Below are 25809 nucleotides of genomic sequence, written 5' to 3' on the forward strand. Positions count from 1 at the left end.
GGGTATGTTTGTATGAAAAATACATTTCTCTGGCTCCCGGACCACAGTCTGGAAACCAGAATGGCACCCATATCTCGAGACTACAGAAATCACCCGTCTTTGCAGTAGACCAGAGACAGACTATGAGAGAGGCATCATCACCCCCATGGTATATATACCCCATTCTGGCCTTGTGGCAGCAAGCATGAACTGTCCCCTTTGCTAAGCAGGGTACACTCTGGTTTGCATTTGAATGGGAGACTGCATGCGTGAGCACTGTAAGATTTTCCCTTTGGGGGATGGGGCCACTCTGGGAAGAGCATCTGCATGCAGAAAGTTCCACGTTCCCTCCCTGGCATCGCCAGATAGGGCTGGGAGAGACTCCTGCCTGCAACCTTGGAGAAGCCGCTGCCAGCCTGTGCAGACAACACTGAACTAGATGGACCAATGGTCTGACTCTGTAGAAGGCAGCTTCCGATGTTCCTATTCATCTCACATTTACCTCTGAGGGGTTGCAAGTTTTAGGACTCCCCCCCCACCCCACAAAAAAACCCTTTTTGACTTGAGGGGCAAAATAAACTCATGGTGGGCCTTTTTTATCATGCCCCTTTCAACTGCCGGAATGTCTCCACGGTAAAATTTCTTTTGACTTAAATTTTAATCCAGGAGCAATGGGGGATAGTAACCAGCAGTCGCATATAATTCTGTGTTTCTGTAACGAAACAACAAAACCTCTCAAGTTCTAATTGAGCAATAAACATTGGCTGTCCGTCTCATTTCTAGCACCCTGCTGCCTCCGGCAGCTGGCGACACTGAGCAGTCAATGTTGTTTGGTGAAAAATGTATTTTTAGCGATGCAAGGGTTTAGTCATCGCCTGTTTGTGTTTTATGAAATAACATTCAAATCTGTAAACACCCAGTAAACCCCTCTCCTGCCTTCCTCAAAAAGCCCTCTCCTTGGCACTTCTCCCATTCAGCTGCTCCCCGACCCCCTCCTTTCTTCCTCAAGCGGGCCCTCACTTTAGTCTCCAGAAAAACTTTGGCCACAGACTCAGGAACTGGGGTAGACGGGATTTCGCCCCTTTGTGGGTTTATTTGTCTTTCGGTCCAGGAGATTAAACTCCGCATCTCTGAGCCGGGCGCTGGTGGTGAAGGCCGTGTGAAGGTGATCAAAGCCACCTTTGATGCAACGGCTCTCGTTCCCAGCTATAAACAAACCACAATTTATGCTAATATTTATTTATCAGCGTTATGACAATATGGAGACGGGCTGGCTGGCTGGCCGGAGCAGCTCTGGGCTCTGCATCAAACAAAGCGGGTGGTGCCACTGTAACGAGATGCATCTGCAAGATACAGAGCGACTGTCTGCAGCCAGGATTGGAGGAGGAGTATTGGCTGGAGCCGGAGACTGATGGACCTGCTGCCCAGAAGGGATGATGGGAGTTGAGTTCTTAGGTTGGGAACTTGTGGCCTCACTCATCCTAGAACAGAGGGTCCACCTTAATTTTCTGCTCTTGGTCTAGCTCAGTAGCCTGCCACTAGGCTTCTGTATCGTGCGTTCTCTCAAGAGCCCTGCAGGATAAGACCATCTCTTCCAGCATCCTGTGTCCAAGTGTGGCTGGAACATAGGAACATAGGAAACTGCCATATACTGAGTCAGACCATTGGTCTATCTAGCTCAGTATTGTCTTCACAGACTGGCAGCGGCTTCTCCAAGGTTGCAGGCAGGAATCTCTCTCAGCCCTATCTTGGAGATGCTGCCAGGGAGGGAACTTGAAACCTTATGCTTTTCCCAGAGCGGCTTCATCCCCTGAGGGGCATATCTTGCAGTGCTCACAGTTCTAGTCTCATATGCAACCAGGGCAGACCCTGCTTAGCTATGGGGACAAGTCATGCTTGCTACCACAAGACCAGCTCTCCTCTCTGAGAGGACAGATGGAATCCCACAAGCAAAAGCAACAGCTCTCCCCTGCAGTTTAAGGACACACGAAAAGCCCGCTGGATCAGGCCAAAGTTGTCTAGCATCCTGATTCATGCAGTGGCCAACCAGGTACATCCGGGAAGTCTGCAAGCGGGGACGGAGGGCAACTCTCCTGTTTGGTGCTGCCTAGCACCTGGTGTTCAAGGGCATTCTACCTCTGATCCTGATGGGAGTATATAGCTTCCAACTCCAGTGGTGGAAGGGCCTAAGAGACTGGAAACAAAACAGGGCCACCCCAAAATAAGGCAGTGGGTTCTACCTACACAAGGGACTCTCCAAGCACACCAAAATTATATACACATTTGTAAATTCAAATAAAGAGGAACTGAAAGTTAAGGAGGGGAAACAGCCCTCCCTCCTAGAAACTTTTAGCTCTAATCCCGAATGTAAAGTAAAGTTGTGCCCGCGAGTCAATGTCGACTCCTGGCACCCACAGAGCCCTGTGGTTGTCTTTGGTAGAATACAGGAAGGGTTTACCATTGCCATCTCCTGCGCAGTATACTATGAGATGATGCCTTCCAGCACCTTCCTGTATCGCTGCTGCCTGATACAGGTGTTTCTGGGAAACATACCAGTGGGGATTTGAACCAGCAATCTCTTGCTCTCTAGGCAAGTCATTTCCCCACTGTGTCATTAGGTGGCTAAATTACAATTATGCAGAGATGCAGTTAAGTGGCACTTTGGCCGCCAGAATAGGTTCTAGAGTGTAGCCATATCTCAGGCAAACCCTGTGAGTTTGATGCATTGTCAGTCAGGGGGACATTCCCAGGTTCTCACAACCACTCTATGTGCCATGGGGATCTCTGGATTCCCTTGGAGCGCAGACTGGATTGAGTACACCCAATTTGACACATGTGAACCAATTAAAGCTGGTTTGAACGGCCTTCGCCTCAATCCCTTTCCATTGAAGCAGGGGTTTCCCATTTGCCAGCGTGCCAAGAATTCCTTGCAATTGCTCCATCCCCTTTTCACAGGATGAGAGTTCCCAGCATTTTCTGCTGGGGGGTGAGCTGCCTGTGTGTCAGCCAGCTCAAGAAGCCTGAAACCTGTTTCCAACCGGTCGTGTAGACAGGTCTGTGTGTGTTTTTGTGGGCATCCTTCCAGATCCTTTGAGGTGAGCACTGGTGCGTTGCCACTCCGTGAAAGGAATCCCCTAAGCAAAGAAGAGGCTCCTGGCTGAAGTGTTCATAATAATGGAGTAGGAGCGGATTATAAGAGCACAGAGCAAACACCGTGCAGGGTGTGGCTATTCCAGCTGGAATTTTCTCTCTCTCTCTCTCTGCCCTCTTGTCTACCTCCTCCCACAAAGCCGCCCCTTTGACATTCAGCACTCAACATATTCTCGGTGGTTAATGAGCCAAAGCAGGAGCAAAGGAAATGCAAAGAGAGCATTTCCAACCCGGCCAAAAGCTTGGCCGTCCACCAGAGTTGCCACCCTTGGGAGTCGGCTGAGGAACTGGGCAAAAGGGCACCCCAAGAGCGTTCTTTAGGCCCGGGCCTGGACCTCTTCCCTGACATTATATTACTACAGTCTACTAGAGAGGTGCAACTTTTTTTGTTGTAAACAAGTAATATTTGCCATTTTCATATATTAGTTTACTCTTCTTTGCTTATTCTTATGTGTGCGGTTGGCATACCACTGCACAGAATGTACAGATTTGCAAAAATCAACCAAATAGTACTGTACAGCCAGCTTGCATCCAATGACTGTCAAGCATCTGACTCATTGAAACTGACTAAATGAAGAGTCAATTTCATGATTACTATGCAATTGACCGAGTAATGGCATGTACTCTGAATATTTCAATATTGGTAATGTCAGTATTTTCATATATTGTTCAGTTCTGAATTGAGTAAATAATCTTTTTTAAAAATCTGAATACTTGCAAATTTGTGACTGCTAGGTATGAACACATACCTTCCACGTCCGTGAGAAATAACTATTTCAAATCATTCTTTGGCAGGGCATCCAGTCCGAACCTCCCACCCCCGCTTATGAAAACTCTAACCAAAAGGGATCCTTTTTATTTTGCATGACTGTGCTTAGATGTTGCACTGTGCAATTTGCTTTTATTGTTTGACGTTTGCTATAGTCAGGTGATTGCATGCAAAGAGCATACTATACGGAGTTGCATGCAAGAGGTGTGCGTTTTGCTCTAAGCGAATAGCTGTACTGAGCTGGAAGGCACTGAGTGATGCTTCTGTTCTGGCCAAGGACACTCGGGGTAAAGCCATTATAAAAGCCCGACTTCCTGTGGCTGCCACAAGCTTCCGCCTCGGCTGCTTCCATTGCAAAGCACCATTAATCTGATTCTGGGCCAGAAAAGCGCAAACGTGCTTCCTCAGGTGCAAGTTGCACCGAGCTCAGAAGGAGTCACTTCCGAATAGATGTGAGCAAAGAAACGAGCGGGTAGGGTGAGGCTGGAGAGGAGATAAGCGCTGTGTTTGCCTAGTGCTTTTTTCTCTCCCCCGCCCCGCATTGGTTTTGCAAACTGCATTTGCAATAATACAACCATTGTTTGGTGTGTGTTTTTGCGTTGGAAGAGAAAGAAGAAAGCGCTCGGACGGGACTGGAGGGGGCGCAAAAGGACAGAGCCTTTTGCAGGAGCTCCCATTCAGCCCCCAAAACAATGCGCGGGGGGCGGAACTGGACCGCCGCTGCACGAATGCAGAGCTGCAATGCAACCTTCCCTTAATCTCTCTGCCAACTGCACGAATCCACCAAGCCTGCAAAGCCTCCCTTCTCCTTTTGTGTGTGTGCGCGCACGCGCCCGCGCCTATTTGCACTTTACGTGCAAAGGGGCCCCGCCTCTTTCCCCCCTCCCCCCCTCTGGATTGGGCAGCAGCTTCTTTTGTTAGCAACCAGGCGCGCTTGCCATTGGGTCCTTTCAAAGTCCATTAAAGCCGGTGGGGGCGGGGGGAGGAAGGGAGCAACCCCCATGCCCCCCCCCACTCCTCTCCGCTAAACCCAGAAAGCGCGTGAGGATTCCCCCCCCCTTCCCCGCCCCCCCTCAGTCTCCTTGCAAACATTTGCAGCCAAGGAGGGCAGCAGTGCAAGCGGCGGCTCGCTGGCCGCGCGTGCAAGCGCCCCCCCTGCATGCGGGGAGCAAGGAGGACCCCAACGGAGGAGGAGAGAGAAGCGAGGAGGGGAGGGGAAGCCAAGCCGGCCCCCGAAGCGAGAGGGAGGAATCAAGGCGTTTCCCTCCCCCCCCCACCCTCTCCATGCTTGGATGGGCGGCCTGAGAGCCGGAGGCGGCGGCGGCGGCGGCCGTGGCTGTAAGGAGACCCTTGGCAAGGGGAGGAGGAGGCGGCGCTCTGCTTGATCCGGAGCGGTGCTGAGCCCGGGCAGGATTGCGCCCGTTTTCCAGGCAGCGGCGCTGGCGGCGGGGGCAGTTGCGTTGGCTCTCTGGGCGGGCCCCAGCCCGTGGCGCTCCTGCCCTTCTCCGCCTCCCCGGGCTCCTCTCCCCCCCCCCCGGCCGCGAGCGAGCCGCCTTCCCAGCAAACACCAGACTCCTTAATTGCTCTCTGGATTAGCCTCCTTGCGGTGATGAAGCGGCGTGGATGGCAGGGCTCGCTCGCCTTCGCAAGGCCCGGCCGGCCCCTGTAAGGAGCAGCCCGCCGGATCGGGGGCGCTTGCATGAGAGCCTGCCGCGCGAGGACGACGCGGAGTAGGGAAGAGCCCCGAGCGGCGCTTCGGAGCGGGGTCCCTTCTGCCAGCTCGCTGGGCTGGCGGCTTCCCGTTTGGCCTCCGCCGGCCAGCCTGCCCGCCTTGACAGCTGTTCTTGGGTGTCTCTCCCTCGCGGCCTCGCTTCTTCGGGGTTTCGGAAGACCTCCTTGGCCTACGGTTATCGTTCTTTAACGTCAGCAAGTCCCAGTCCGCTTGCTCAGCCTGCTCGATTGCATTGCACGCTTCATTCCTTCCCCGTATTTTTATTCTCCAGTTTTGCCTTTTGGGAATTTGGGATGGTCTGCTTCGGTTTCTGGATTCCTTCGGGTCGCTTGCAGAGAGGTTCCAGACCCGTGTCAGTCTCGAGTCCTGCTTTTTTAAAGGATCCGTCTCTGAGGATCGGCCCGTTTTATATATAAATCTCTATTTATACGAACAAGCAAGTCTGCAAATAGTGTCCTCTGTGTGTGTGTTGGGGTAGTTCTGGTTTTTTTGTTTTTAAAATATTGAACTAAAGTTGGGAGAAAGCGCTGATTTCCCACCCACCCTCCTTCTGGGCCGACATGTCTGCTAAAGATAATCCTTGCAGGAAATTTCAAGCTAACATTTTTAACAAAAGCAAATGTCAAAATTGCTTTAAGCCTCGGGAGTCGCACCTGCTCAACGATGAAGATCTAAATCAGGTGAGCTGTCTTGTGTGTGTCAGAGAGAAAAATTTCTGTACACCATTTGGGGTCAGAAGTGGGCTGGTTTGGTAATATAAATATTCTTCCCAAAGCACCTGAAATCATCAAACGCTGTGCAAAATCAATACAGGCTATAAAAGAGAGAGACTTTGCTTGCAGGTTAGGAATGTGGAGTTGTTGGGAGTGTGATAAGAAAGAGTATCGTGTGGAAGGCCTTCTTGTTTCTGTTCCAGAGCCTTAGTCCTCCTCCCAGGGGCAGAAAGTATTGCTGTTAAACTTAATGGCTTTCTTTTGAGCCTGACAAGAGCCCTGGTTTCCTCCTCGCTATTCCGTATGCCCTAAAAATGTCTTGAGCCCAACCACATCCTGATAAGCGGCTGGTTCTTTCCCAACCACTTAAACCAGTGGTTTAAATCAAAACTGCTTTCTGTTTTTCAAGAAAAGCTGGCCTACAGAAATGGTGGAGGGAATCCCAAACCAACATACCAGACTCGCACCCTCGGAGTTGCATGCAGGCCTTGCTTAGAAATGAGGGCACCAGCTCATTTCTTGTTCAAACCAAGCCTGTTGGGGTTTTTAAAAAAAAATTATTTCCTTTCCCCTTGAGGGATAGAATCTTGAAATGCAAATCGCAGAGTGCTTCAAAAGCTTGGCTCCCACCATATCAAAGGCAGCGCCAGGCGCCTGCGAGAGATAGAACTTATTTGTTCCTCCTTGGGCAATCCCCTTGCAAGTCCTTTAGGGGTGTATACTCTAATCCAGATCCATTGATTTAATTCAGGTTTAATGTAAGCATGTTCTTAAAATGCATGCTGTCCCTTCTGGTGTTCAGACTGTTGTTGATAAACATAAATACACACACACACACACAAATAAGTGTGGGGAGGGGAGGGGATTAAGCTAAGTCCTCCCTGGGTTTGATGATCTAACATTGTCTGCCTCCCTTTCCTGCCTCTTCCTATTCTGGACCCAGTTCTGACTTCCATGGTTACAATCCTATTATGGAAATGAGATCAGTCATACTGTGCAGCTGGGGGTGGGAGTAAAGGGGGCCAAAGCAGAGAGAGAATGCAATCTGCAAAGTAGCATGGAAAAAATGCACGGGTGCGTGGGGCTGGAGAATGTGTGGAAGTGTTTGGACAAGGAGCAAAAGTGCCAGCTTTCCATTAAAACAGACCAAGGGTTTCTAGATCCCTTCAGTACAGCCTAGCTTTGGAGGTCCTTTTTTAGTTTAGCAGTCTGGTTCATGGAGGTGGGGTATTTGTGATGTTAAGATGCCCGGACTGTGTTGCTCATCTTTTCTTTCTTTTCTGCATTCCAAGTTTAAAAGCAGAACTGAAGGACAGCCTGGAGGAGAGCTGGCCTTGTGGGAGCAAGCATGACTTGTCCCCTTAGCTAAGCAGGGTCTGCCCTGGTTGCTTATGAATGGGAGACTTGATGTGTGAGCACTGGAAGATCTTCCCCTCAGGGGATGGAGCCGCTCTGGGAAGAGCAGAAGGTTCCTAGTTCCCTCCCTGGCAGCATCTCCAAGATAGGGCTGCGAGAGATTCCTGCCTGCAATTTTGGAGAAGCTGCTGCCAGTCCGTGAAAACAATACTGAGCTAGATAGATCTGTGGTCTGACTCAGTATATGGCAGCTTCCTATGTTCCAACCCTGTTGGATTCAGACCAAAGGTCTACCAAGGCCTCCATGATGGCCAACCAGGCAGCCTGCAAGCAGGGCTTGAAGGCAACAGACCTGCCCTTGCCTTTGCCTCGCAGCAAGTGGTACTCAGAGGTATACTGCCCCTGAACAGGCAAGTTCTGCAGAGCCATCATGAGTAATAGCCAGGGACAGACCACCACTTCCTTCTCCGTGGATGTGTCTGGTTTGAAAAGTATCTAAGTGCCCATTTCCAGATCTTGTGGCCGTGAGTTCCGCAGCTTAATTATGAATTGGATAAAGAAGTACTTTCTTGTTGCTGTCCTGAACCAACTTCTGATCAGTTTTACTGGATGACCCAGTTCTAGTATATCGGAGGGCAGAAATGTCTCTTTATCATCTCTTTCCATACTGTGCATAATTTTAATTTTAATATATAAACCTGTTTCATGGCCCTCCTTGGTGACCTTTTCTTCCTTTCATTCTAGCTTTTCTTCATAGGGAAACCCAATGATTTTGTGTCCATTTTGGACACATGGTGTTCCTCCCCACACAGGCCCTTTCAAGGCTGGGGTATTACCTAGAACTGTGGAGGTAAACACTGGCCTAGTTATCGCAAAAGGCTGATAAGGTGTCAACCTGTGCCTGGGCTGTCACACCTTGGCTGTCCGGCTTGCATGGTAGAACATTTTTCCACGTAAATGCTTGCATATACTGTAGAAAGCTAGAGTGTAAGGGAGCAAGATTTCAGCCTAGGCTCTTGACGCCTCAAATTTCTATGTGCAAGAATTGTGTGTACATTCAGTGATGTGAGCAGCCCCCCCCCCGCACGGCAGTCTGAATGGTACAGCCCAGACACAGGTTGACTGTGAAAACTAGGCCACTGCCTTGGCATCTTTTCATAAGAGAGGGGTGGGTGGAGGCTTTGCCAGTTTCTGCTTTTGTGCTTACTTAACAGAGAGTCCCCTGGGGTCCTGGCTGCTTCGTTTGTGTCCGTTTCATTACTAATTAAAAGGAGGCTGGGAAGAAACAGACTTCTGTCTTGCTGGGTCATGCCATGATCTATCTAGTCTGGCAGCCTGCTTCCAGCAGCAGTCTTCCAGAGGCCTCTGAGAAACCATCAAGCAGAGTATGGTGGCAGTAGGCTTGTTATCTATTCCCAGCACTTGGTACTTGGAGGTATACTGCTGCTGGACATGGAGGTTCTGCTTAGCATCCTTGCTATACAAGCCTTTCACGGTGCGATCCAATGTGTATTTGTCCAATCCTTTCAATGCACATTCTTCCCCTGTTTACTCTCCTCACCTCCCTCATCTTTCCTGGTGTCAAATTCTAGATTATAAGCCTTTGGGGGCAGGGGTCTAATCTCTTGTACCCTGTCTGGTGAGTTACATGATTGCATGCTCTTCTGGCCGAAGTTAAGAACATAGGAGGCGGCCTCTTCTGAGACAGGTCATTGGTCCATCTAGCTCAGTATTGACTGTCAGCAGCTGTCCAGGGTTATAGGCAGGGGTCTTTCCCACCCTTACCCGGAGTTGCTGCCAGAAATTGAACCTGGGACCTTCTGCATGCAAACCAGACGCTCCACCACTGAGCTACAGCCATGCCACATGGCCAGATTTTGCCGACAACCAGCTAAAGAAAGCTTACCACCAGCTGCCATGTGCCAAATGGCTGCCTTCTGTTTACTATTTTTTGGACTGTCCGGTTGTCTGGCTTTAGAAAGATTGGAAGAGGAGGTCGTCTGCTGCTGGCTATCAGTCATGATGGTTCTGGGGCACTTCTGTGTTCAGAAGCAGTATACTGCTGAATGCCAGTGTCTGTCTGTCTGGGACAATCAGACAATGTGCCTATCCCAGGCTGGCATAAACTGATAAGGGTGTGCAAATCAGTTTGCCATCAAATTGATTGGGGTTGAATCAGGGGTGATTCACAAATTCGACCCTGAATCGAATTGCCCTCAAAATAGAAGGTCAAGGAGAATCAACCCCGATTCAACCCAAATCGATTCAGTAGATTCGAATGCTATTTTGAGGCCCATTTGGCTGGGGAAGCAGGCCTCAAAATGGTGCTTTTTCTGGGTAGAGCTGGTCTACCAGTTGGGATTGGCAGGTAGAGAAGAAGGCCTTCGCTTTGGACTTAGTGCGTCAGCCTGCCTCGAAGGGCAGGTCTACCCACTGATCCCAATGGTAGACCAGCTCTCCCTGGGAAGAAAACATGTGTAAGATATGGGGCCTCTCTGGGAAGAGCACCTGCATGCTTGCATGCATTAGTTTCCATGTTTCCTCCCTGGCATCTCTAGATAGGGCTTAGAGAAATTCTTCTGTGCTGTGAAATGAGGGAGCATTTTAGAAGCTAGCTAAACTCTACATGATGGTTCTTTAAAACCAAAAAGTGATGCCAAGCTGGTCGTCTGGAGTCTGTGGTTTGAGGGGATCCTTATCTCCGCTACAGACCCACTTTGTGACTTGGGGAATGTACCTAATGAGCTCTCTTTCCTATAAATGAAAGGGGGTGTGGTAAAGAAGAAGGCAGGCACATAACATTAGTTAATCTTTGTTTAGAGCCTAAAGGGACTGTAGTTGCTAACTTACGGGAAGCTGGCTCACATCTGTCCCTCTGTATTTGTCCAAATGACCTTTCAGCCTTCCACTCTTTTCTTTTTGGAGTGTGTCCTACTCCACGTGTCCCCAAGTTTGCAAGAGGAACGTGTTGAGTTTCCTTGGTGTGAGACCTGAGGAATGTGGGAAGAAGGCAGCTGTGCTCTATAAATTGGCATAGGAGGTTGGTTAACGCCCTTGCCAAAAAAAACCCCCAATGGATGTGCATACAGTCAACCCTCGCCAATTGCGCTTTCCCTAACCACGATTCTGAGTATCTGCGACCGGGAAATTGTGTCTGGTCTCGCTAATCGTGACCCAAGAATCCATGCTTGGCAAGGTATTTTAGTGATTGGTGGTTTTTTGGGTTTTTTAAAAGCAATTTTTTGAGGGGTTCAGTGGTTCAATTCACTTATTCCTCTTTCTGACCCTTCCCCACTCCTCGTGATTTAAAGTGCCTTTGAGTGATTGGGGGGGGGGGTCTTTCAAAAAAATTCCCAGAGGTTCAATCTACTCATTCCTCTTGGTGATTCTTTGCGATATTAAGGGATTGGGGGGGGGGGGTTGCCAATGTTAAAAGCATTTCCCCCCTTCTTTTTTGGAGTCTTGGCAATCGCTGTTCCCCTAACCCCGTTTCCCATAGACATTAATGCCTTGCCAAGTGTGGGGTTTTGCCGGAATGGAGCCCTTGCAGTTGACGAGGGTTGACTGAATACTCTGCACCAGTTGGACATTGTATTTCTGTTGATCATCATGTGAATAGGACTTGCAGTTTTTATGCCTTGATATGCTTTCCTTGTCCTTGTCCTTCTTTTCCTTCTTTCATTTCTTTCCCACCCTTCTTCCATGGAGCTCAGAGTGATGGGCACCTTGGTTATCCTAGTTTCCCCACCACCCCAGCCCTCAAGATACCTTCGTAAGAGAGTTCGCTCTCTCTCACTCTCTCAAGCCTGACTGGTCCAAGGTCACCCTCTGCGCTTCATGGTTTGAGTCTCGCTCTCCCCTTTTGAAGTCCAAAACGAACTGCTAACTCTCTGTGACTTTCAGACTTCAATTTGCCATTCATTCCACTCCTTAACTTCTGCCTTTCAAGATTGGAAAAAGACCAGAGCAGGATGGTCAGCGGGTTTGAAAGGGTGTCTCATTTTCTTGCTAGCCACTGGCCTGTGTCTTCTTTGCTTCCGTATTTTGAGAGCATGTGTCCTCTCCTCTCGGAGAGGAGAGCTGGGCTTGTGGTAGTGAGCATGAGTTGCCCCCCTGCTAAACAGGGTCCACCTCAGTTTCCATTTGGATGGGTGGCTACATGTGCGCACGGTAAGATATTCCCCTTAGGGGATGGGGCCGGGTGGAAGAGCTCCTGCATGCTTGCACACAGAAGGTCCCAGCTTCACTCCCTGGCATCTCCAGGTAGGGCTGAAGTTTCTGCCTGTAACTTTGGAGAGTTGCTGTCAGTCTGGGCAGACAGTGCTGAGACAGATGGACCAGTGGTCTGACTCACTATAAGGCATCTTCTTCTGTCCCTGTGAGGATAAATAGGAATCAACGTGAAGATTCTCGCACACCCATTGAATGATGGAGAGAGTACCATTGTACGGAAAGGCTTCAGATTGGTCCATCTATGTCATTATTGTCTATACAGACTGGCAGCGACTTCTCCCAGGTTTCAGGCAGGAGTCTCTCTCAGCCCTACCTTGGAGATGCTGCCAGGGAGGGAACTCTGAACCTTGTTGCACGCAAGCATATAGGTGCTCTTCCGAAAGCGGACCATTCCTGTGAAGGGAATCTCTTACTGTGGTCGCACATGTAGGTCCCCCATTCAAATGCCCACCAGGGCAGACCCTGCTTAGCACAGGGGACAGTTCATGCCTGCTACCACAAGACCAGCTCTCCTTGCATTACTGCGATTGGCTTTCCAAATGCCTTCTCATTGGTTAGAAGCCAGCTGCGGTATTTGGGTCAAGGCTGCAGGGGAAGGGGGTATTTGCACCAAGCGATGGCACCCAAATGCTCCCCCCTCTGTGGTTAATTCCAGCTTTGGGGGAGATTGGGAATGGGACCATTCTCAGGGCACATAGGGCCACATCCCTGTGCTATGGGCCTGATCCATGCCTCCCCGCCACACTTGCTTTTTGAAAGAAGAAAAAAGCAATGTTATGGGAGTTGCACCTCAAATCTAATCTGGCCCTTGAGTCCTGGGGATTTCTGCTTTCATTTCCAGCAGCCACTGGTTGGATCTTTCCAGAGCGAGGCTGCCAGGCGTCTTTCTGGCATGCCTTTGTTTCTGTTTGGTGTTTGCAAAGAGGATCAGCGTTTTTAATAGCTGCTGGGCTTGGCAGCAGTTTTTCCACGCCACAGAATTTGCATACAATTAAAAAGCAACAGCTGACAGCTTTGATGTTTCTCAAAACCTTTAGTGGTCAGATCGGATTTAACCCCCAGGTTGAGCGTGGGATGGGAACCCACTTCCTGCTGCCTGAAGCCGCAGAAATTCAGTGTTGACACCTTTTTTTCCTTCTGGACATCAAATGGATTTCCTCTGAGGAAATGTGTCCCTGTAATAATCACGGATCTGCTGCCACTTGGATAAGCAGCCCACCCCTACTTGATAAAGGAATGCGCTGGGAGCATGTCAAGGTGCCCACAGGCATACTCTCAGAGCATCCTCTTTCTAGTCACATGGGCCTGTAAGGTGTCATCTGAAAGTTAGACTGCTTCAGGGATAGGCAGCCTTTGGCCCTCCAGCTGTTGTTGAACTACAACACCCATCATCCCCAGCCACAATTTATTGTACCCAGGGATTCTGAGAGTCGTTGTTCAACAATAGAGATGTGCACAAAACCAACATTTAGATTTGTTTCGAAATGAATTCCAAAAATTCGTTTTGAATTCAAATCAGATTTGAATCGGTCTGGTCTGACTGACAGTGGCTTTCCATGGTTTCAGGCAAGAGTCTCTCCCAGCCCTACCTGGAGATGCTGCCAGGGATTGAACCTGGGACCTTCTGCATGCAAAGCAGATGCTCTGCCACTGAACGGTGGCCTGGACAAGGCTGTTCTCTGGGTGCATGAAGCTAGTGTATATGTGCACAGAGGCTGGTCTTGTGGCAGCAAGCATGACTTGTCCCCTTAGCTAAGCAGGGTCTGCCCTGGTTGCATATGAAAGGCAGACTACCTGTGTGAGCACTGTAAGATATTCCCCTTAGGGGATGGAGCCACTCTGGGAAGAGCATCTAGGTTCCAAGTTCCCGCTACCAAAGCATACAGTATGTTGCCTCCAAGATAGGGCTGAGAGAGATTCCTGCCTGCAACCTTGCAGAAGCTGCTGCCAGTCTGTGTAGACAATACTGAGCGAGATGGACCAATGGCCTGACTCAGTATATGGCAGCTGCCTATGTTTCTATGCAGTCCTTGATTTCTATCAGTTTGGTGGGGTTTGGAGGAATATAGAGATGAGTGGCAATGTTTTTTCTATTTTTTTTAAATCTGTGAGCAGAATGAGTTTTGTTCTGGGCGGCAGTATCAAGGCAGTGTGTGTGCACATGCATTCAGAGTGGGGCCTTCCTGATTCAACCTGAACGGGATCTAAAATTAACTGAGCGGACATCAAAATATGTGTGAGCATGCGCACGCCTTAGAAGGAACCACCACCCACTGATGAGGCCACTCTGGGCCAGTCACTTCTCTTTCTCAGCCTAACCTACTGCACAGGGTTGTTGTGAGGAGAAACTTAAGTATGTAGTACACCGCTCTGGGCTCCTTGGAGGAAGAGCGGATATAAAATGTAATAAATAAAATAAAGTGAGAGCCCCCAGATTTCTCACAGTGATAAGAATGCTCCTCGGTTCATACGGCTCCTACCCTCCAAGGATAATGGTGCAAGTGGACATAATGAATCATAAGATAAACAAGCATCGGTGTCCAAACAAAAAGCTTGACAAACAGACGTTGGCCGCACTGTGTACAGAGGATTAGTTGTGCCATTCTAAAGAAAGCATAGTCATTGACTCCGTACAATGATGCTTTGTTGGTGCTGAGGCGGGATAGGTGAAGCCGAGTGTTGATTCCAGAAGAGGGGAATGCAGCAGGTCTGGCATATGTGCTGAGCAGAGCCTGGTTTAGATCTTGCCTCTGCCATGAACTCACTTGTGTAGACTTAGGGAAGACACCGTTCTCTGGACTTCAGCCTTTCCATCTGCAGTATGGAAACCACTATATTCTCTGTCCTGCCTTGCAGAGAAGTTGTAACCAATACTGAGAGTATGAATTGCTTGGAAAACTCCAGAAATTGCATTTCTACTTATTTTCCAAGTGTTGTATATCCTAAGACTCTTAAGCGTTTCCAAAGTGGTGTACAAAGGAACCCCCTGAAAACAAACCATAATTAAAGTACAGCCGCACATTAAAAACCAAAATCAAAGAACAGCTACAGAATATAAAGTGGCATAAGATAATACGTTGATTAAAAACGGGGAATGCAATGGCCACCAGATAAAACCAGGGCGGCAGTTGGTTTAAAAGGCTCAGGCAAAGAAAAACAGTCATAGCCTGGTGGAACTTAAAATGGCAAAGGTGCCAAATGGACCTCTCTGGGTGAGGCATTGCATAAATGAGGTGAACATAAGAACAGCCCTGCTGGATCCAGCCCAAGGCCCGACTATTCCAGCATCCTGCTTCACACAGTGGCCCACCAGGTGCTGCTGGGAAGCCCACAGGCAAAAGGTGAGGGCTGGCCCTCTCTCTAGTTGTTGCTCCCCTGCAACTAGTATTCAGAGGCATCCTGTCTCTGAGGCTGGAGGGGTTACCACTGAAGAGGCCCTGTCTCACCTCTGGATGCGGAGTCGCTGGAGAAGGATCTCTGGTGAAAGCCTCCGTTTGTACAAGAATAAGTGGTCCTTTAGATAAGGAGTTTTCAAACTTGGGACCCCAGATGTTGTTGGGGATGATGGGAGTTGTAGTCCAACAACTTTTGGGGACCCAAGTTTGAGAACCCCTGCTTTAGACCATTCTTCTAATATTACTAGCTACATTTCTATCCCTTCCTTTCTCTGACCCCAAAGTTTCTATCTCTTCCTTTCTCCAATGACATGCAAGGCTCCCTCTCCCTGTTTTATCTTCACAACACCCCTGTGAGGTAGATTAGGCTTGGAGATCGTAACTGGGCTGAGGTCTCCCTATGAAGTTCAGAAGGGATTTGAACCTGGCTTTCCCCACTCCAAGTCCAGTCTTCTAACCATCACACCAAACTGGCTCTTGGATACCTGCTATTTGGTTTATCCTACCATCTTGCTCCGCAGTAGCTCTGTTCTGTCCAGATGCTACAATAGACTGTATTGAGAATGATTACTCTTGCAAATGAATAAAACATTGGCAAAGTGATTGATGGGAAAGAGGGCAGGCAAAAAGGAGCCCAGACTCTGAATGTGACCAACTGCCCACCCTTAGTTCTAGGAATGGAATTCTAGAAAGACACCTGGTGGTGATTGTGTGTTGGTGATGACCAAGTTGTGTTTTTCTCCATCTCCTTGGTAAATTGTTCCTGGAAAGCCATAGATTAGCCCTGGAAGGCACTCGCTCTTTGCTCAGATTCTCTTCTCCGTGGCCAATTGCGTCATGCTGCAAAATTCCAGCTGTCTTTGGCTAATTATTAGGATTAAACAAGGGGAAGGTTTTCTTCAAATGTCAAATGCGCCTCCACGGTTTGCAGAGACAATTGGAAAACTGAAGGGACCCTGTTTGTTGCAGGACTGGAGGAGAGGGAGGGATGCCTGCTTTGCCGGGAGAGGAAATTCCAGGGGAAACAGAATTGCTGCTTTTCACTTGGATTGCAACCTTTTTTGCTGTGGCTGTTGTAAAATGTTTGGGAGTTGGGAGCCCTTCCAGACCACTCCAAGATGTATCAGGAAGCTGGTCTACCTTTTTGCCCACCCCTTGCTTAGCTCACGTATTGGCTGCCTGTCACATGCCTATAAGCTGGAAGGATGCTTTGAGTAAAGCATTCAGTACCCTCAGTTGTGCTGTGTTTCTCCAGTCATCCAGGAACCTTAATTAAGGGACTTGGAGCTCTTGTTTGTATATTTACTGTGGATTAGTTGTAGGGATTATTGTTTGTGGGACTGTGACGTAATGCTACAGCAGAAGAGGCCATGTGTTAATAGTAGTGGATGCACTCATGGGAGGACCGTAGCTCAGCGAAGAGTGTCTGCTTCGTATGCAGAAGGTCCCAGGTTCAATCCCTGGCAGCCTCTCTGGATAGGGCTGGGAGAGGTAGCTGCCTGAAACTTTGGAGAGTCTTCCAACTGATAATACTGTTGGAGATGTGACTCCATAAGCATTGACTCTCAACAACCAGGTCTGCTCAACTCCAGCCCTCCTGCAGATGTTGGCCTACAACTCCCAGAATCCCTGGCTATTGGCCAATGTGGCTGAGGATTATGGGAGTTGTCGTCCAAAAACAGCTGGGGGGCCAAAGTTGAGCAGGCCTGGTTATAGATTGAGTGAAATGGACCCAAGGCCTTATACTGACTCAGTATAAGGCAGCTTCCTAAGGTTCAGGAGGAGAGCTGGTCCTGCAGTAAAGGTAAAGTGTGTCGTGAAGTCGATTTTGACTCCTCTGGCGCCCACAGAGCCCTGTGGTTTTCTTTGGTAGAATACAGGAGGGGTTGACCATTGCCACCTCCTGCGCAGTGGGAGATGATGCCTTTCAGCATCTTCCTATAGTGCTGCTGCCCGATATAGTAGCACCTTAAGTATCTCAGCGGGAAAATGCTTGACTAACAAGCAGAAGGTTGCCAGTTCGAATCCCCGCCACTGCTATATCGGGGTCTTATGGTAGCAAGCATGAATTGTTCCCTTTGCTAAGCAAAGTCCACCTTGCTCTGCATTCGAATGGGTGACTACATGTGAGTGCTGTAAGATATTCCCTTTAAGGGATGGGGCTCGGTGATAGAGTACCTGCTTGCATGCAGAAAGTCTCAGCTTCTGTTCTTGGCAGCATCTCCAGGTAGGGCTGAGAAAGACTCTTGCCTGAAACCTCAGAGAGCTGCTTCCAGTCAGTGTAGACAGTCCCGAGCTAGATAGATGAATGTTCTGAGTCTTCCTTTCTTTCTATCACTCTCGGCTAACGTGATCTCTCAAGGAGGAAGGACGTGTATATTCATATTTAAACTCTAGCAAAAGCTTTCCCTTTCAGCAGTCTAGGGTGAAATGTCCTGCGTGGTCTTGTTCTACATTGCTTTGATTTGGATAGAGATAGAAGTCCCAGCATGTTAGCCATGGAAACGTTCAACCTTGCAAAGGATTCTGGGACATAGTCTAGAGCAAATGCTTGCTTCCCTTGCAGTCCTATGTGAACTGAGGGCACATCTTCCAACACACCCAACAGTCTCCAGGAAGATGCGTGTTGCAGAGGGGAGTTGGGTACCAGTGGCTGGTTTTGTTTGTTTGTTCCCCCCAGGGAAGCTTGTACACCATTACTCATCATCTTTGCATTGAGGAACCCCAGACAAGCTTTGGAAGAACCCCAGGATTTCCAAGAACACCGAAAGCCACCGAGTTAAAGCCTGTAAATAAGCTTGATCTTTCTGAGCGTGGAGCGGCAAACTCCAAGCCTTGAGACAGGCTGCCTTGCGTCTTTGTGCATCCGAAATGCTCCCCTCGGTTCCTCCTCTGCCCCCGGCCAGGAATTTTTCCTAGTGACTAATGTGAATGTCTAGTGCATGTTTTGACGGGTTGGTCACGTAACTCTTGGGGAATTCTTCCTTTGCAGGCTTTTAGCATTTCTCATGATGCTTGTTTCCTAATCCCTTTGGCACGGCGATTAGCAACTGCATGCCAGGTGTCTCTTTATTTCTGCTGTTGCGGTACATTCGGGAAGGATGGAGCTTAAATAGGATCTTGACAGAGCTTTGGTCCAAACTGGGGTAGGATCATGGAGTCCCAAAGTCTTTTTTCTGTTTCATGATGAGCTGTTTATAAATAAGCGTTGGTGTTCAGATCATCCGTCAGATGATGGCATGGTTCCCGGGAGGGCTGACATTATCTCTACTGCATGACTTGCAGGCTAGGCTTGTAAACAGCTGATCACCTATGGCGAGGCAAAAAATCCTCCAAGCGAGCAGAAAGAGCAGCTCTGTTCTCTCTTAAAAATAAATAAATTTGTGGTGATATTTCTCAAGTAGGTGTTGCTCTTTGAAGTTCGTGACATGCCACAGATGACTTAATCTGGTATTTGTGCATGGGTGGACTATTAACGCCCATTGTTCCCCTGCTCTTGGTATTCAAAGGTACACTGCCTCTGAACATGCTGGTTCCAAATATCCATCAGAACTAGCAGCCACAGATGAGACTTTTCCACCATGACTTCTCTAATAATCTCTTTTTAAAGCCATCTAAGGGCAGCAAACTTTATCAATTGATGAGATGTTGAGGGAATAGGGATAATAATAACCTACTTCGCAGGGTTGTTGTGACAACAGACAGTGAAAATGGTGAAGCAGTTTTCCAAGTCCTGGGTGGATGGCAGTAACAACAGCTAGCATTCGTATAGCACTTTTGAGTGTTCAAGGAGCTTCACGCCAGTTATCTTGTAATGCTAGTAAATAAACACCATTGGTTACATTAGAATATAAGAATATAATAGAAGGCTGCAGTTTCTTTTTCTGCACAATTAAGGCTCTGGAGATTTTGTTTGAATTGTGTCCACCTCCAAAATCCTGAGTTAATAGCTGTTGGTACTTGTATGAAAACTGTACCATCCTCAGCCACTAAAATTGAGAAAGGTTTCTGGGCAAAACACAAAGTGCTGGTGTTTACCTTTAAAATCCTGAACAGCTTAGGTCCAGGTGACCGTAGAGAGCGCTGCCTTCTGTATGATCCCCACCGCACATTGAGGTCATCTGGAGAGGTCCATCTCCAGTTACCATCTGTATGTCCAGTGGCAACCCGGAGCTGGGCCTTCTCTGTAGCTGCTCCTGGGCTGGAATGCACTCTGGGCAGAAATCCGTAGTTTGGGCTCATTGTTGGCCTTCAAGAGAGCCCTAAAAACCTATTTGTTTGGTCTGGCAATCCAAGGTTTGTAAATTGTTCTTAAATGTGTTTAACTGGTCTTGAATGGTTTTTAATTTGTTTTATATCATTTTAAGTCGATTGTTTTAAATGGTGGTGGTTGGTTTTTTTTGGAGGGCGGGGTTGGTTGGTTGTACGTCACCCAGAACCTTGGGATATGGCAGCATAGAAATGTAATAAATAGATAAATAAATAAATCCTGATCTTAATTGGGCGGGGGTGGGAAGAATACCAGTCACTGCAGCTGTACTGAAGCTAAGCAAATGTGTTCCTGGTCAGCAATCTGAGGGAGGAACCACAGGCAGCTAGAGGAAGATATACATGAAATAAACAAACCACATTAAACAATCGCATTCAGATACTCCAGCTATTTTGAAACATTTAATGTAAACTGATTGGCCACTTGGACTTCTGTTCCCATGCACTACTTTAATATTTTTCCCCATGAGAACTAGAAACATTTTTTTTAAACCTTCAGGACCTGGTTGTGTAGAAATGGGGCAGAGTTGACTTGGTTTAAGTCAAATCGATTTAAATAGCTTCACAGAAGGACTAAATGATTTAAGTCACAATTTAAATTACTAGTCAGGAAGATTCTGTTTATCGTTTTCTATAAAAGTACATTCTTGTTGTCGAATATAACCATAATACATATTTAGAGACCGATGTAGGCTTCATTTTTAGAAGCTAGGTACACACTTCTCATAATGCTCGGGGAGGCTCTGTTGTGAGCTGCCCCAAGCAAGTAGTGTGCTGGAGGGGTGGGGTATAAATATTTTAAATAAATAAATTTTGTTTAATTTGGGCAATCAGGCCTTGCATTTTGTGGTTGCACTCTTTTTGCATTTTGCACGTGTGCCTTTCTTACAAGAAAGTGCAGGAACTTCATTAAAATATCCTCAAGTGGGGGGTCTCTCTTGTGGCCTCCTGCCATGAGTGTTTCCCTTCTACAATGGAGGATAGTTTTCCTCAGGACCGCATGAATATGCTCTGTTCACTTTTGGTTTCACTTTCTAATCCCCTCCTCTCCGCATCCCGTGCATTTATATTCAGATGCCTCCTCATTGCTCAGATCTGCTCCATCTCTCCAAAAATCCTCTATTCATTCATTTATCAAATTTATACCCCGCCCAAACTTGCGTCTCTGGGCGGCTAACGACAATATAAAATGCATATAAAAGTTAAAACAGTTCAACATATAGCAACAAATATAAAAGTTAAGACAATACGATAATTTAAAAACCATAAAATTAAACAAACAGCTTTTTTAAAAAAACAAACAAACCTGGGAAAGCTTGGGTTTAAAAAAAGGGTTTTCAGTTTTTTAAAAAAATTGCCAGAGATGGGGAGGATCGTAACTCAGCAGGGAGCGCATTCCACAATCTCGGGGCAGCAACCAAGAAGGCCTGTCTCTGTGTGACCACCATGACCTCAATGGTGGTGGGGTTTGTTGCGAAGAAGACACCCTCTTAAATACCCAAGACCCAAGCCGTTTAGGGCTTTATAACTAGCACTTTGTATTTTGCCTGGAAACCTTACCTTCTTTGTCTTTGCACTTGGGGGTGGGGTGTGGTGAGCAAGGGTGTGTGTGTGTGTGTGTGTGTGTGTGTTGCATGTACACCACCTGCAGAATAGGACGGATCAGGTCTGTTATCTCTCACCCCCATATACTACTACTATCACTAACTACTAAGAATATTTATATACCGCTCTTCAACCAAAGTGGTTTACAAAGAAAAATAAATGATATATAAATAAGATGGATCCCTGTCCCCAAAGGGCTCACAATCAAACATAAGAGAGACACCAGCAACAGTCACTGGAAGTACTGTGCTGGGGGTGGATAGGGCCAGTTGCTCTCCCCCTGCTAAATAAAGAGAATCACCACATTAATAGGTGTCTCTTTGCTCAGCAGAGATATCCCGCTTTTAACATATTCATAGAATATAGTTAGAAGTTATGATTAATATTAATGATGATATCTTTGACCTAGGTTCTTCATGAATTTTTTTAATAATCTGGATTTTTAAAAATCTGATTTCAATATTTAAAAATCCATTTTTATAAAATTTTTGTTTTAAAAAGTCCATTAATTTTTATCAACCCTGAAATGGGGAGATCTTGCAGTTGAAACTAGATTTTGCAACTTTGCAACACAATTGGAGGCTTTCGGAATCTTTTGGCAGCCCTCCCCTTTGTCGTGGTAGACAATTTGAGCAACTTGGCAGTAGCACAGAGTTGCACCATACGACTCTTAAAGAAAACGAAAGTATCTGCTGCCTGCCCTCTCCTTAGGAAAGGGGATGAGCAAGTCTTTCTCTGAACCCTGCCTGTGACCTCTTTGGGTCACTTGGCATCTTTTGTCAACACTATGGTCTCCTCTTTTTCCATGCCTTTCTGCCCATTCAGACGGCTTCTTCCATGGTGAATGGATTGTATAATCTTTTGATTTTTAGTGATGGTGTTTACAGTTTATATAACTATAACCCTTGAAAGAATAACTTACAAATTAGGCAGTGTACTGCTGATATTCACAAAAGAACAAATCGGTATCCTAGCCTTTCACACATCCATTTTAGCTATTAGAAAGTGAAGAAACACCATTCAGGATGATCTTTTCATTGGAACCTTTTGCTTCTAATGTTGATTTCAGTACTCTACAAAACGGTTCAAGTTTTCCGCATGGTTTCTAATGTTTCCTGGTTTCCTGGAAGCTATCCAGATGTGTAAGTTTGGCCACAGTATTGGCCTCTTCCAGTGGCAAGGTCGACTGTCCTCTGTTGCTGGCAGGAGAAGCAGCAAATCTCGAGCTGGGCTGAATCCTCTTGACATTAAAGTGGTTGCCGATGTCTGGGATATGTCCGCGCAGCTCTTTTGACAACCTCATGTAAACCTAATGGAGGTCATTTCCTGCCCCATTTCCTCCCATTGTCCCTGGGTCTGGTCTGCCTCGAAACCAGCAAAGGCAAACCGCGGGGAGAGGAATAAAATATAAAGCCGTTGGGAGCAAAGGGAATCCTATTACGTGTCCATCTAAATGCCACCTGTAGGACTCTTTTGCAGGCTCCCTGCTTTAGCAACTTTAATAGTCCTGGATCCTGTTCCGTAGGACTTTAGCAGCCCCTGAACCCAGGAGAAGAACTTTGGAAAAGCTCAAAGCATTGATACTTTTATTCTGACCACAAGGGATTCAGGGGAGTTTAAAAGATGATTGGGGCGGGGGGAGAAAGACCTGATAGAGGCTTGTACATTTTTTTCATGGTGTGGGGAAAATGGGCAGATAATTCCCCCCCCCCCGCCTATTACTAGAGATTGGTGGGGGTGTCATTCAGTAGGCTCAAAACACACCAAAGGAAGCACTTTTTCATGCAGTGTAAGTTTGTGGAACTCACTGCCACAAGATGGTTTAGTGGCCACTGGCTTGGATGTCTCCACCCCCTTAAAAGCCGAATGACCACACCTACGTTCTATCTACTGCTCGTTGCCATCATGGCTAAATAGTAGTTTTCCAGAGGTCGTGTACTTCCTGAATACTAGTTGCTAGGGCAAATGTTGAAGTTAGGCAATTCTCCCCATGCCCTGCTCTGGGCTGCTTAGAGACATCAGGTTGGCCACTGTTGGAAACTTGCCGCGGCCGGGCCCGCCGCCTTGCCACCGCCGCGGGCAAGAATTCCAGGAATGAGGAACAACAAGAAATCCTTACTGGGTTGGTTTGGGGAGTGGGAGAAGGGAGATATCCACCACCATCAGGTTGGTGTTGATATCTGTGCAGAAACAAGGAAAATAATACTGGAAACAAGAATATGGTTGGATGAGGAACAGGTTTTGGAGAAGGGTAGGTCTTAATTGTGGCTCTTGTCCACAATAGCTAAATGGAGCCTCCATGTTCAGAGGCAGCAGGAGCCTCTATGTTCAGAGGCAGCCCATCCCATAACACCTGTTATGAGATGGGCGGGCTTCCTGGAGGCATCTGATTGGCCACTGGAGGATGAGCAGGATGCTGGGCTGGATGTGCCCGTTGTCTGATCCAGCAGGGCTGACCTTATTATGCCCTGATGGTTTTTCTTCTGGGTGTTTTCCCTCTCGAGCAAAATCCTTAATGTTGCAAATAGGGCAGAGATGACCTCCACTCCTTGACTTCCTTTTTTTCTTCGCAGAGGTCTTCAGGTTGGACGGTGAAAGGTGTAGGTCAGCTCCTGGGCCAGCTTAACAAATGCGCTCAGGGCTGCTTGTTGAGGGTTGCTGTGGTGCCAAAGGAGCAGGGGGGTCTTCCGTGCAAATGCTGCCTTGTCTCAGTGACTCACTGTGGCGTGCAGAGCGGAAGCACATCACCGTGCAGAGTTCAAAGAGGGTGAGGCCGCTGGGAGAGGGAGTGGAGGATCAAGATTGCTAAAGGTGCGGGTGTGTGTGCTGCTGGGTGGGGAGCCCCGACGGAGGAGGGTGCCCCAGCCAGACCTTGAGCAGAACGGAGAGCAGGCAGAGGAGCGGTAGGAACTCTAAAGCGGAGAGCCATGAGCCGAGGGAAGAGTGGTCGTGCCAGGAGCGCCTGGAAGGCTTTGGAGGAGGCAGGTGCAGAAAACCAGGTGTGTGTGTGTGTGCTGATTTAGTTGGGTTTGGCAGAGGCAGTGACTGCAACCCAAACCCTCCTGGAACCAGGCAGACTTGGTTAAAATCTGGGCTGCAACTTTTAGTCAAGTGTTGGTTAAATAGATGGGGGCCGTGGGGCTCAGTGGAAGAGCATCTGCTTGCATGCAGAAGGTCCCAGGTTCAGTCCCTGGCAGCATCTCCAGCTAGCGCTGGGGAAGATGATACTGAGCCAGAGGCTCAATATAAGGCGGCTTCAAATTGGTTAAAACGGTCATAAGCTATCAAGTTCCTGCCCCCAATTAATGGATGGAAGTGTTTTTTTAAAAAGTTGAAATACATGTGAATATTGCAGGTGCAAAATGCCATCTTGAAAGAGGCATCCCTCATTTTGTAGGGAAGGGAACGCCTCTCCTGTTTGCTGCAGCAGGGTGTATGCCATCTAAAAACAGAGTGCTGCTTCCATCAGAACTATTTTATTTATACGCAAGTTGATCCAGTTTTATTGATCTGTTGTATTTCACGCAGAGCCTTTGGTTTGGGTGACATCCCTAGTTCACATGTGGCTTTGCTGAGAATAGAATGGCGTTTTTGCGTCTTCTGAATTTGATCTTTGGGCCGCCTCATTTGGAGCCATGTATATCTTCCAAAGGGATGTACTGGGTTGGTGGACTTGTATTGGCGAATGGCCCCCTTACATGCTGGAAGTTTCGGTTTCAGTCTCTAGCGACTTATATGCTCCCACTTTTCCTTTTGTCAGCCACAGAGGGGTTCAGTGAGACGAGGGGTGCTGAATGTTGTGTCTACTTTCGTAATCCATGAGGGCTAGAAAACTTGATTTTTTAAAAAGTGAATTATAGCTGAGTTTTTAAAAAGCTGGATTCTTGCACTGTTTTGTGGCATGATCCTAGAAAGCAGTCTGTTAAATGTTGTAGGCACGAAGTGATGGGTTGCAGAATTGCCATTGGTTGTCTTGATTTATTTATTTATTTAATTTATATACTGCATTATAATTAATTTATATACCACATTATATACCGGTTAACATAATTGATTGGGGGTACCTTGGGTTTGGATAAGGTTTATTGTTGACAGAACTCCCCCTCCCCTTCCTGGAGAAGTGTTGCCCACTCTCCATGGTAGATCACGACCTGCGATTTCTGCCATGTTTAAAGTTACACCTAGTTGCAAGGCAAACTTTACCTCCCCGTGTCTGCAGCAGATCAGAAATCCATGGAAGCATGGGGAGTGGCGGAAATTTTTGGCAGGGTGTTGCCAATGGCCATTCGTGCAACATGGCAGGTTGCCACTTGAGAAATGGTATGCATTCAACCGAGGGAGGGGGGGCTATTCTGCATGGTTTTGATGCCACAAACTGCATTTCAGGTAATTGGAAAGTTCAGTGCATTCCATTTGAGTTGGTTCACACAACCTAAAGATGTGAAGATCTGGGGGAGGAATTGAGGGGGAGGGGTTGGGTTTTTTTGCATTATTTTCTGGGGGGTGGGAAGGTTTCTCCTTCCAGTTTCCCCCCAGTCTTTCACATTACTAACACAACCCATTTCTTGTTGAACACTGGTTCAGACATGCACATGCATTGCATTGGGG

The 25809-nt window shown here is 47.7% G+C and overlaps 1 protein-coding gene across 11 annotated transcripts in view; it reads left to right on the plus strand.

Annotated features, from left to right (window-relative positions):
* The first annotated feature begins 4975 nt into the window (after positions 1 to 4975).
* MPRIP (myosin phosphatase Rho interacting protein) overlaps positions 4976 to 25809 on the plus strand; it is a 128180-nt gene continuing 107346 nt past the window's right edge. For all 11 annotated transcript variants that reach the window (XM_053276125.1, XM_053276123.1, XM_053276129.1 and 8 more), the window contains exon 1: positions 4976 to 6310. In XM_053276125.1, the coding sequence (XP_053132100.1) occupies positions 6191 to 6310 (120 nt within the window). In that variant the 5' untranslated portion in view covers positions 4976 to 6190. The remainder of the gene's footprint in view (positions 6311 to 25809) is intronic.

The sequence above is a fragment of the Hemicordylus capensis genome, chromosome 13 (genome assembly GCF_027244095.1).
Source record: "Hemicordylus capensis ecotype Gifberg chromosome 13, rHemCap1.1.pri, whole genome shotgun sequence".
NCBI lineage: Eukaryota > Metazoa > Chordata > Lepidosauria > Squamata > Cordylidae > Hemicordylus > Hemicordylus capensis.